Source organism: Chiloscyllium punctatum, chromosome 5 (genome assembly GCF_047496795.1).
Source record: "Chiloscyllium punctatum isolate Juve2018m chromosome 5, sChiPun1.3, whole genome shotgun sequence".
In the NCBI taxonomy this organism is placed as follows: domain Eukaryota; kingdom Metazoa; phylum Chordata; class Chondrichthyes; order Orectolobiformes; family Hemiscylliidae; genus Chiloscyllium; species Chiloscyllium punctatum.
In genome coordinates this window covers 71,638,842-71,652,189 of record NC_092743.1, presented here as the reverse complement: position 1 = coordinate 71,652,189, position 13,348 = coordinate 71,638,842, and the positions used below count along the sequence as shown (strand labels likewise).

The window sequence follows — 13,348 nt, the reverse complement described above, 5'->3', positions numbered from 1 at the left end:
ATCATATGGCGCAATACGTATTTCCGTTTGTAAAGGCATCAAATTCGGCTGAGGGGGAGGCGGGATATTGACGGGTGAAGGTGGACGTAACGGTTCCAAGCGCGGGTAGGAGGAGTGTGGAAAACGGCGGCTGGGGCCGTATCTGTTGGAGGTGACCTGCGGGTTAGCTGGATGCTTTCGTTTTGATTGTGTATGTGTGGTAACAACATGTCAGCGCCAGTTCCTGCTATTGTCCCCGCTGCAAAAAAAGCCACGGCCGCGGTGAGTCTCACCTGGGAAGGCAATGGGCAGAGGGTGGGTCCAGCTTTCCAGTGTTTGATTTGCAACACAACAAGAATTGTGCGTTGGCCCAGTACAGTACTGAGAAAGCGTGTCCAGTGATTGATTGCAGGGGAAGGGAGACGCTATTGGAGGGTTCGATAATTGCCATTCGTGCTAAATTGTCCTCTACTTTCTAAACTCGTTAAGGTAATATAATTTGTGGGGAAAAGGGTGAATATACGTTATGTGCAATGACAACTAAAGAATTGCGAATTGTGTAAAGCAGAAAGCCAATTTGCTGGAAAAGCTCAGGTAAGTATATTATGTATAATTTGAGGAAACAAAACTCAGAACAATTTACAAGGGTACTGAAGAAAAGAATATTAGACATTTGGGGCAGAAACGTTAACCACTTTCAAAAACTGATTACTGTTGCAAAATATTCATTTAAGTTCCTTTGCTATCCCAAGAATCCATTTTAACCTCAACCTGGGAACATTTCAATTTCTTTAGTCTTTAACACTCCTGCTATCAAATATAGTCTAGATAGCTGTATTCACCACCTAGTAGAAAGTTGGAGACAAATTAAGTCGGGGTGTTGGCTTAGCCTAGTTTCTTTCAACTTTGCAAAACCTGTCTGATCAGATGACATTCACCTGAGTCTTGTAAAAGGGAGGGTGTATGTTTTTAAGAGCTTCATGCTTACATCTCTCAAAGCTCAGAAAGAGAATTCCTAGAGGCATGGCACTCCTCCACTGATTCAATCAACAAGCACATCGACCTGGACCCAATATACCGGCCACTGCAGCGGACAGCTGGAACTGACAACCGGAAGCGGCAGATATAAATCCCTATAAATGCTGGAGGAAGCATCCCGGAAGCGCTTCACAGGAGGCTCCCAAGCACTGAGGATGTCACCTAGACAGGGGACGAAGCGTCTGCAACACAAATTCCCTGCTCGGCGAACAGAACCACAACAACGAGCACTCGAGCTACAAATCTTCTCCCACACTTTTTGATCAGAAAGAGAAAACTGGATAACAAAGACCAGGATCTAGAAGTAAGAAAAGCTTGAAATCATCTGGCATCTTTCTTGATATCCCAAAGCATTAATAGCTTCTTAAATACTTTTCAGTTTTGACTTTAGGAAATGTGGCCAACAATTTGCCCACTTCAATTTTCCACATAAGGATCACAACGTTTGTAATTTGTGATGCTGATTTTAGGATTAAATCTAGCCATGACGCTAGTTAACATCACTGCTTTTTGTTTTTGAAATTTTACTGAGATTTTTAAATTCTACTTGAAAATATTATCCAAAATACACTACTTCTCAAGGGTACTCAAAAAGAATCTTTGATTTTAAAGTCTGAATTAGGCCTTCTGATTCAAGTTGCATGATTGCTACCAACTGGGCCATGACTGACATGGCAAACCTGTAAGCTAATTAGTTTGACCAGCTTTCGGCCTGATGCTCAAATGAATTGCAGTCAATTCTAACCTCATAGTAGAATACCTAACTAATCTTCTGGAAAAATTAATGTTTTACAAAACTGAGTGAAATTTTGTGAAGAAAGATGGCCTCCTATGAACACAAGTAGCTCTTTAAGTCTTTTTTACTATTCAATTAAATCGTGATTCTGTATCTCAAATTCATTTACCAGCCATTGTTCCTGACTTAGTTAAACACACCTTTAGCAAAAATCCATCAACTTCAGTGTTGAATACTCCAATTGTTCCATTAATGACAGCCTTTTGAAGAGTGTTTTTTGCACATTTTCCTGACATGCTATGTGGGAAAGAAGGCTTTCTGATTTCCCTCCTGAATTGTCTGACCTAATTTTGAGATTGTGCTCCCTTATTTTTCCTCGCTAGAAATAGTTATTGCTATGTTTCATCCTATTGAATCCTTCACACCTCAATCAGCTCACACTAAATTGTCTTTACCAGGGGGATTTCAAGTCAAATTTATGTATTCTGTCCTCATAGTTAACTTTCTGCATCATTCTGGTAAACTTGCCTGTGGTTTGTCTGTATTCGAACACAGTAGTCCAAATGGAGTCTCACCAAAGGTCTATATGATTGAAGTGTAACTTGCTCTTATAATTTTGTATTCCAGCTCCCAAACATTAAGGCCAACATTCTGTTAATAATTTGTCTAACAACCAGCTTTTAATGACTGATGTAATTTGGACGACCAAATTTCTCTTGTTTTACCTCCTCTTAGTTAGCATTTGAAAATATTCCAATTTTTTTTGCACCTAATGCAGTTTTGCCCATGCATCCTCATCTGTATCCTTCCTTACATTTGCTCTAGCCTGCACAAATTACTGTGCTTCTAATTTACTGTTATCTACTGACTTGAATTCTTTCTGTCTCCTAATTCCCAACCAATTTCCAACTCTTGCAGCAAACATGCCCCCCACCATTTACGTTTTAATTTTTGTTGCTAAGCACCTATATGGACTTTTAGAAGATATTTAATAATATTCAAAGACAGTCCCTTCTCCATCATGTTAGTAATCTAACTTGGAACCTGATTTATCAAAAGTGACCTATGCTTTATAAATTGAGCAGTTCATACTTAACGCTATAAGATATCAGAGCAGAAGTAGACCATTCAGCCCATTGAGTCTACTATGCCATTCAACGAGATCATGGCTAATCTGATGACACTCAACGCATCTTCCTGCCTCTTTCCTCACTTTCGCTTCCCCCGCCGGAAAAATATTAGTTCCCTTACTGAGTTAGAAATCTGTCTCTTTTGGCATTGAATAGACTTAATGATCCAGCCTCTATAGCATTCTGTGGTTTAAAAATTCTGCAGATTGATTTTCCTCAGAAGAAATTGCTCTTCAACTGTCTTAAATCTGAAGTTTATGTGTAAGACGTCCTTTCTCCATCCTCCAATTTATCATAACCATTTTCTTGGTTCTCTACTTTCTCCCTCCACCATTTTCCTTTTCCTTGTATTTGCTTGCAAACCTTCTAAATCTCTAGTTCTGTTCAAAGGTCACTGACCTGAAATGTTAACTATTTCATTGTTCACAAATGCTATCTGACACGTTTTTCCAACATTTTCTGTTCAGAATATACTGGAAGAGGAGTGAGCTATTTAGCCCATCAAGTTTGCCCTGTCATTCAAAGTGATCATTGCTGATTAACATTTCAATGCCTTTTCCTTGCTTCATCCCTATAACGGAGTTGAAAAATGTGGTGCCGGACAAACACAGCAGGCCAGGCAGCATCCGAGGAGCAGGAGAATCGACGTTTCGGGCGTGAGCCCTTCTTCAGGAATCATCCCTATAACTCTCTGCCACTGGAAATCAGAAATCTGTCAGTCTATACCTTAAATAAATACAAAGACTGAACTTCCTTCCAAGTGGCATCCCCCTTATTTGTCAATTGTGCCCCCTGATTCTAGACATTTCAAACAGGAAATACATCAATTTGTAATTTATTTTATACATTACATACATCTGGCATTGCCATTCATTATCTTTATCGCATCAAGGCCAGACGGAATTTAAGTTTATAATTATGCTTTGCATCAGATTCAAAAATTGATTTGTCAGGTTAACCTAACAATGTTGTAAACTTCCCAATCCAAGTCCATATGGAACAGAAACTTGACAGCGTAATTTCAATAATTTGTTAATGGAGTAATTGATTGTATTCTAAATATCTGTATTAGAAATGTTTTCAGCACCCAAATATACTGGTGCAGTTTTTGATCTTCTGCAGATTACATTGATTTGTTTTCTCAATTTCTGATTAACTTCATTTTATTTAAACAAAAGTGACCAATCTGCAAGCAAACAAGACCAAACTTTTCCACTCTGAGTATAACCAAACCCATATCAGATGGGTTGAGGAGTGGCGTATGAAGTTTAATGTAGATAAATGTGAAGTGCTGCATTTTGGTTAGGCAAATCAGGGCAGGGCATACATACCTAATGGAAAGGTCCTGGGCAGTGTTGCCAAACAGAGACTTTAAGTTGCAGGTTCATAATTCCTTGAAAGTGGAGTCACAGGTACACCAGGTAGGGTACACTTGCATTTATTTGTCAGTGCATTGAGTATAGGAGTTGGGAGGTCATATTGTGGCTGTACAAGACATTGGGTAGGGCACTTTTGGAATACTGTTCAATTCTGATCTCCCTGCTGTAGGAAGCATGGTGTGAAACTTGAAAGGGTTCAGCAAAGATTGACCAGGATGTTGCCAGGTTTGGAGGGTTTGAGCTATGGGAAAGGCCGAATGGGCTGGGGCTATTTTCTCTGGAGCATCAGAGGTTGAGTGATGATCTTTTATAGAAGTTTATGAAATCGAGGGGCATGAGTAGGATAAATAAACAAGGTTTTTTTTCCAGGGTGTGGGGAGTCTAACACTGGAGAGCATAGGTTTAAGGTGAGAGAGGAAAGATTTAAAAAGGACCTCTGGCAACTTTTTCATGGAAAAGTTGGTATGTATATGAAATGAGCTGCCAGGGAGTGGTGAAGGCTAGTACAAGTAAACATTTAAAAGATGGTTATATGAATACGAAGGATTTAGAGAAACATGGGCAAAATGCTGGCAAGTGGGGCTAGATTGATTTTGGATATCTGCTCGCCATGGATGAGTTGAACCAAAGAGTCTGTTTTTGTGCTGTAAATTTCATTGACTTTACGTGCCTGCAGAAAATAGACATTTGTCTATCATTGCAAATTAAACTCAGTTGAAGTGCTTTGGTCCAAAGATAAACAAACAGATGGCTTGCTGATTAAGGACATATTTCTCCAATTGTTCAACCCTTTTGCCCATAATGACAGATCCTGGTAACTTTCCCAAAATAGATGTTGAGCTCATGGGGCTGTTGTTCTGATATTTTTTTTTCCCCCTCTGTTTCTGTTGCCATTTTCAAACAATGGAGTCGCTTTTGCAAGTTTCAAACCTTCAGGAATAATTATTGAATAATGACTGCATCTGTAATTCCCTTAGCTGTTTTGTTTTTCCTTGTACCTCTCTTTGTCATCATTCTCTGTTACATACACAACGTACTCATTTATAAAGTTTACCACTTGTGTGTATCTCTCTCTAGTGAGCCTGAAATCCTCTGTAAACATTTTTTTCTAACAATACTTGGGAAAGCTGTTACTTGGGCTTTGATATTCCTTTAAGCTTTTGTCTTTTGTTCTGCCTTTCCTTTTCATAGACCCCCAACTATTGATTTTTCGCATTTTACATTTTCTTCCTCCATTCTTTCCTTGTACCTTAAAATTAAAACTTGGGATAGCCCTCTGTCTCTCTTTCAAATATACCCAACTTGTTCCTGTTATGTACCCAGAGAGAATGTCTATCTGGAATGTCAGAAAATGTAATTTTCACAATTTGTTCTGCCAAATAATGAATGTGAAACAATTGGGAAATGTTCACCATTGATAAAGGATTGGCTGCATGCCCTTCAGCAGAAAAGTTTTATCAATGGATGTGGATTTGCTTGAAGATTGATTACCAGTGCTGTTGTGCATGATAGTGTTGATCCCTTTGTTCAGTGACCTTGATGAAAATGTTGAGATTGATGTGGAGTTTTGAACTAATGTTATTATTATGGAGGAGCCTTAAAAACTGAGATCAAAACCAAATTCATGGGAACGAGGTCGTTTCTGACAAAGTCTTTAACTTGAAACAAAATGTTATGTACAGTGGAAGGTTATCAGTAAGCATTTTTAAAAAATTCATGGGATGTAGATATTGCTAGCTGGGGCAGCATTTGTGGCCTATCCATATATGCCCTTGAGAAGGTGGTGATGAGCAGCCTTCTTGAACTGCTGCAGTCCATTTGGTGAAGATCAATATTGCTGTAAGGAACTCTTTTCCAGGATTTTTAACCTTTTATGGTTATAAAGAAACTGTCATATTCAAGTGATGATGGTGAGTGGCTTGAGGGTGATCTTGCGAGTTGTGCTGTTCCTAGGTATCTGCCTCCCTCCTTCTAAATGATGATGATTATTAGTTTTGAAGAAGGAACAAAGAAGACTGATGAGGGCAGAGCAGCAGATGTGATCTATATGGACTTCAGTAAGGCGTTTGACAAGGTTCCCTATGGGAGACTGATTAGCAAGGTTAGATCTCATGGAATACAGGGAGAACTAGCCACTTGGATACAGAACTGGCTCAAAGGTAGAAGACACGGTGGTGGTGGAGGGTTGTTTTTCAGACTGGAGGCCTGTGACCAGTGGAGTGCCACAAGGACTGGTGCTGGGCCCTCTACTTTTTGTCATTTACATAAATGATTTGGATGAGAGCACAAGAGGTACAGTTAGTAAGTTTGCAGATAACACCAAAATTGGAAGTGTAGTGGACAGAGAAGAGGGTTACCTCTGATTACAACAGAATCTGGACCAGATGGGCCAATGGGCTGAGAAGTGGCAGATGGAGTTTAATTCAGATAAATGCTAGGTGCTGCATTTTGGGAAAGCAAATCTTAGCAGGACTTATACACTTAATGGTAAGGTCCTAGGGAGAGTTGCTGAACAAAGAGACCTTGGAGTGCAGGGTCATAGCTCCTTGAAAGTGGAGTCGCAGGTAGATAGGATAGTGAAGAAGGCGTTTGGTATGTTTTCCTTTATTGGTCAGAGTATTGAGTACAGGAGTTGGGAGGTCATATTACGGCTATACAGGACATTGGTTAGGCCACTGTTGGAATATTGCGTGCAGTTCTGGTCTCCTTCCTATCGGAAAGATGTTGTGAAACTTTGAAAGGGTTCAGAAAAGATTTACAAGGATGTTGCCAGGGTCGGAAGATCTGAGTTACAGGGAGAGAATGAACAGGCTGGGGCTGTTATGATAATAGACAATAGACATTAGGTGCAGGAGTAGGCCAGGTAGAAACAATAACTGCAGATGCGGGAAACCAAATACTGGATTAGTGGTGCTGGAAGAGCACAGCAGTTCAGGCAGCATTCAATGAGCAGCGAAATCGACAAATCGGGCAAAAGCCCTTCATCAGGAATAAAGCTGAAGGGCTTTTGCCCGAAATGTCGATTTCACTGCTCATTGGATGCTGCCTGAACTGCTGTGCTCTTCCAGCACCACTAATTCAGCAGGAGTAGGCCATTCTGCCCTTTGGGCCTGCACCACCATCATTATGATCATGGCTGATCATCCTCAATCAGTATCCTGTTCCTGCCTTATCTCCATAACCCTTGATTCCACTATCCTTGAGAGCTCTATCCAACTCTTTCTTAAACAAATTTAGAGACTGGGCCTCCACTGCCTTTTGGGGCAGAGCATTCCACACACTTACCACTCTCTGGGTGAAGAAGTTGCTCCTCATCTCTGTCCTAAATGGCCTACCCCTTATTTTTAAGCTGTGTCCTCTGGTTCGGCACTCGCCCATCAGCGGAAACATGTTTCCTGCCTCCAGAGTATCTAATCCTTTAATAATTTTATACATCTCAATCAGATCCCCTCTCAGTCTTCTAAACCCAAGGGTATACAAGACCAGTTGCTCCAATCTTTCAACATAAGAAAGTCCCGCCATTCCAGGAATTGACCTCGTGAACCTACGCTGCACTCCCTCAATAGCCAGAATGTCTTTCCTCAAATTTGGAGACCCGAACTGCAACAGTATTCCAGGTGCGGTCTCACCAGGGCCCTGTACAGCTGCAGAAGAACCTCTTTGCTTCTATACTCATTCCTCTTGTTATGAAGGCCAGCATGCTATTAGCTTTCTTCACTATTTGCTGTACCTGCATGCTTGCCTTCGTTGACTAGTGTACAAGAACACCCAGATCTCTCTGTACTGCCTCTTTACCTAACTTGACTCCATTTAGATAGTAATCTGCCTTCCTGTTCTTGCCACCAAAGTGGATAACCATACATTTATCCACAGTAAACTGCATCTGCCATGCATCTGTCCAGGTCACCCTGTAATCTCCTAACATCCTCCTCATATTTCACCCTGCCACCCAACTTTGTATCATCAGCAAATTTGCTAATGTTACTATTAATACCATCTTCTATATCATTAATATATATTATAAAAAGCTGCGGTCCCAGCACTGATCCCTGCGGTACCCCACTGGTCATCGCCTGCCATTCCGAAAGGGAGCCGTTTATCACTACTATTTGTTTCCTGTCAGCCAACCAATTTTCAATCCAAGTCAATACCATGTGCCCCAATACCATGTGCCCCAATACCATGTGCCCCAATACCATGTGCCCCAATACCATGTGCCCCAATACCATGTGCCCCAATACCATGTGCCCCAATACCATGTGCCCCAATACCATGTGCCCCAATACCATGTGCCCCAATACCATGTGCCCCAATACCATGTGCCCCAATACCATGTGCCCCAATACCATGTGCCCCAATACCATGTGCCCCAATACCATGTGCCCCAATACCATGTGCCCCAATTTTGCTCACTAACTACCTATGTGGGACTTTATCAAGGCTTTCTGAAAATCCAGGTACACTACATCCCCTGGACCTCCCTTGTCCATCTTCAGAGTTACATCCTCAAAAAATTCCAGAAGATTAGTCAAGCATGATTTCCCCTTCATAAATCCAAGCTGACTCTGACCTATCCTGTTACTGCTATCCAGATGTGTCATAATTTCATCCTTTATAATTGACTCCAGCACCTTTCCCACCACTGAGGTCAGACTAACTGGTCTATAATTTCCTGCTTTCTCTCGCTCCTTTCTTAAAAAGTGGTACAACATTAGCCACCCTCCCATCTGCAGGAACTGATCCTGAATCTATCGTACTCTGGAAGATAATCACCAACGCATCCACGATTTCTAGAGCCACCTCCTTTAGTACCCTGGAATATGGACCATCAGGCCCTGGGGACTTATCAGCCTTCAGACCTAACAGTCTCTCCAACACCAATTCCTGGCAAATATAAATTCCCTTCAGTTCACGTCCTTCAGCCACTGTTACCTCAGGGAGATTGCTTGTGTCTTCCCCAGTGAACACAGATCTGAAGTACCAATTGGTGGTTCAGTGGTTAGCACTGTTGCCTCACAGCGCCAGGGTCCCAGGTTCGATTCCAGCCTTGGGCGACTGTCTGTGTGGAGTTTGCACATTCTCCCCGTGTCTGCGTGGGTTTCCTCCGGGTGCTCCGGTTTCCTCCCACAGTCCAAAGATGTGCAGGTCAGGTGAATTGGCCATGCTAAATTGCCCGTAGTGTTAGGTAAGGGGTAAATGTAGGGGTATGGGTGGGTTGCGCTTCGGCGGGGCGGTGTGGACTTGTTGGGCCGAAGGGCCTGTTTCCACACTGTAAGTAATCTAATCTAATCTAATCTAATCTAATTCAACTCTTCTGCCATTTCTTTGTTCCCCGTAATATATTCCCCTGTTTCTGTCTTCAAGGGCCCAATTTTAGTCTTAACCATTTTTTCCCTTTCGCATACCTAAAAAAAAAGCTTTTACTATCCTCCTTTATATTTCTGGCCAGTTTACCTTCGTACCTCATTTTTTCTCCATGTATTTCCTTCTTAGTAATCCTCTGTTCTTTAAAAGCTTCCCAGTCCTCCGTTTTCCCACTCATCTTTGCTATGTTATATTTTTTTCTCTTTTGACTTTATATGTTTCTTAACTTCCCTCGTCAGCCACGGCCACCCCTGCCTCCTCATAGGATCTTATTTTCTTTTTGGAATGAACTGATCCTGCATCTTCTGCATTATACCCAGAAATATCTGCCATTGTTCCTCCACTGTCATCCCTGCTAAGGTATTGCACCATTGAACTTTGGCCAGCTCCTCCCTCAAAGCTCCATAGTTCCCTTTATTCAATTGAAATATTGTCATTACCGATTGTACCCTCTCCCTTTCAAATTGCAGATTGAAGCTTATTATATTATGGTCACTACCTCCTTTTTTAAAAAAAACCTACTTCTTCAACCAGGATTCTCACCCACCCTCTGACGACCCCTTCTCCCGCCTCCAATACACCCCATCAAAAAAAACACCTGGACACCCAGTACTGGCCCTTACCCGCCCTCGATCTCTTCATAGCCAACTGCCACCGCAACATTAACCACCACAACCTGTCCACCCCTCTTACCCACTCCAACCCCTCACCCTCTCAACATACAGCCCTCCACTCCCTCCGCCCCAACCTCACTATCAAACCGGCAGACAAGGGAGGCGCAGTGGTAGTTTGGCGCATCGACCTTTATATTGCTGAGGCTAAACACCAGCTCGCGGGCACCTCCTCTTACTGCCCCCTTGACCATGACCCCACCTCCCACCACCAAACCATCATCTCCCAGACCATTCATAACCTCATCAACTCAGGGGATCTCCCATCCACCTCCTCCAGGCTCATCGTCCCACAACCCCACACCACCCGTTTCTACCTCCTGCCCCAGAGGTAGAATCCACAAACCTGACTGCCCGGCCAGCCCATTGTCTTAGCCTGCTCCTGCCCCACCAAACTCCTCTCTGCGTACCTCGACACAGTCCTGTCCCCCTTGGTCCAAGAACTCCGCACCTATGTTCAGGACACCACCCACGCCCTCCACCACATCCATGATTTTTGTTTCCCCGGCCCCCAATGCCTTATCTTCACCATGGACATCCAGTCCCTGTACACCTCCATCCCCCATCACGAAGGCCTCAAAGTCCTCTGCTGCTTCCTTTCCTGCCGACCCAACCAGTACCCTTCCACTGACACCCTCCATTGACTGACTGAACTGATCCTCACTCTGAACAACTTATCTTTCTAATCCTCCCACTTCCTCCAAACCAAAGGAGTAGTCATGGGCTCCAGCTATGCCTGCCCGTTTGTCGGATATGTGGAACAGTCTATCTTCTGCAGCTACACTGGCACCTTTTCCTCCACTACATCGATGATTGTATCGGCGCTGCCTCGTGCTCCCACAAGGAGGTTGAACAGTTCATCCACTTCACCAACACCTTCCACCCCGACCTCAATCACCTGGACCATCTCCGACTCCTCCCTCCCCCTTCCTAGACCTCTCCATTTCTATCTCAGGCGACCGACTCAACACGGGCATTCGCTATAAACCAACTGACTCCCACAGCTACCTAGATTACACCTCCTCCCACCCTGCTCCCTGTAAAAACGCCATCCCATATTCCCGATTCCTTCACCTCCGCCGCATCTGCTCCCAGGAGGCGCAATTCCAATACCGAACCCGGATGGCCGCCTTCTTCAAAGACCGCAATTTCCCCTCAGACGTGGTTGACAATGCTCTCCACCGCATCTCCACATACCGCTCCTCCGCCCTTGAACCCTGCCCCTCCACTTGCCACCAGGACAGAACCCAACTGGTCCTCACCTACCACTCCACCAACCTCCAGATGCATTGTATCATCCTTCGTCATTTCCGCTATCTCCAAACAAACCCCACCACCAAGGATATATTTTCCTCCCCTCCCCTATCAGCATTCCGGAAAGACCACTCCCTTCACGACTCCCTCGTCAGGTCCACACCCCCCACCAACCCAACCTCCACTCCCGGCACCTTCCCCTGCAACCGCAAGAAATGCAAAATTTGCGTCTACACCTCCCCCCTCACTTCCCTCCAAGGGTCCAAGGGATCCTTCCATATCTACCACAAATTCGCCTGCACCTCCACACACATCATTTATTGCATCCGCTGCACCCGATGTGGCCTCCTCCACATTGGGGAGACAGGCCGCCCACTTGCGGAATGTTTCAGGGAACACCTCTGGGGACACCCGCACTAACCAACCCAACCGCCCTGTGGCTGAACACTTTAACTCCCCCTCCCGCTTGCAGGTCCTTAGCCTCCTCCATCGCCAGACCATGGCAACATGATGCCTGGAGGAAGAGTGCCTCATCTTCCGCCTAGGAACCCTCCAATCACAAGGGATGAATGCAGATTTCTCCAGCTTCCTCATTTCCCCTCCCCCCACTTTATCTCAGTCCCAACCCTCGGACTCAGCACCGCCTTCTTGACCTGCAATCTTCTTCCCGACCTCTCCGCCCCCACCCCCTCTCCAGCCTATCACCCTCACCTTAACGTCCTTCCACCTATTGCATTCCCACTGCCCCTCCTCCCTACCTTTTATCCTAGTCTGCTTGGCACACCCTCCTCATCCCTGAAGAAGGGCTTATGCCCAAAATGTCGATTCTCCTGCTCCTTGGATGCTGTCTGACCTGCTGCGCTTTTCTAGCAACACATTTTTTCAGCACTACCTCCTAATGGCTCCTTCACTTCGAAGTCCCTGATCAGTTCTGGTTCATTGCACAATACCAGATCCAGAATTGCCTTCTCCCTGGTCGGCTCCAGCACCAGCTGTTCTAAGAATCCATCTTGGAGACACTCTACAAAGTCTCTTTCTTTGAGGTCCAATACCATCCTGATTCTCCCAGTCTACCTGCATTTTGAAATCCCCCTTAACAACTGTAGTAACATCTTTGTGACAGGCCAATTTCAGCTCCTTATTCAACTTGCACCCTACATCCATACTACTGTTTGGGGGCCTGTAGATTACTCCCAAGAGGGTCTTTCTACCCTTAGAATTTCTCAGCTCTATCCATACTGACTCTACATCTCCTGATTCTAGGTTCCCCACCCCCCCCCCTGCCACGCAAGGGACTGAATATCATCCCTTTCAAACAGGGCCACCCCACCCCCTCTGCCTGTCGGTCTGTCCTTACGGTAGCACGTATAGCCTTGAATATTCATTTCCCAGGCCCTGTCCAATTGAAGCCACGCTTCAGTTATCCCCACAATATCGTAGCTGCCAATTTCCAAAAGAGCCTCAAGCTCATCCATCTTATTTCTAATACTTCATGCATTCATATATAGTATTTTTAATTTGTTACTGCCCTCACCCTTCCTATCAACCCCTATTTCACTCAACCTTACGGCATGATCACTTTTTGAGTTTTCTGCTTCATTGATACCGTTGTCTTTCTTGACTTCCCTTGTTCTAACTTTCCCTTCAATTTCCTCCTTAAACATCCAGTTTGTCCCCCCCCCCATCGCTATTTAGTTTAAACGCAGCTGTGTTGCAGTTACAAACCTGCTTGCCAACATGCTGGTCCCCAACCTATTAAGGTGCAAACCGTCTCTTTTGTATAATTTATGCTTACCA

General features: G+C 44.1%; 1 protein-coding gene across 3 annotated transcripts in view; it reads left to right on the top strand.

The window, feature by feature from the left end:
* The first annotated feature begins 60 nt into the window (after window positions 1–60).
* lypla1 (lysophospholipase 1) overlaps window positions 61–13,348 on the top strand; it is an 88,685-nt gene continuing 75,397 nt past the window's right edge. The window contains exon 1 of one of the 3 annotated variants that reach the window (XM_072570547.1): window positions 61–261. In XM_072570547.1, the coding sequence (XP_072426648.1) occupies window positions 193–261 (69 nt within the window). In that variant the 5' untranslated portion in view covers window positions 61–192. Of the gene's footprint in view, window positions 262–1,300; window positions 1,322–13,348 lie in introns of those variants that run through there. The other 2 variants (XM_072570548.1, XM_072570549.1) reach the window with 2 other exon arrangements.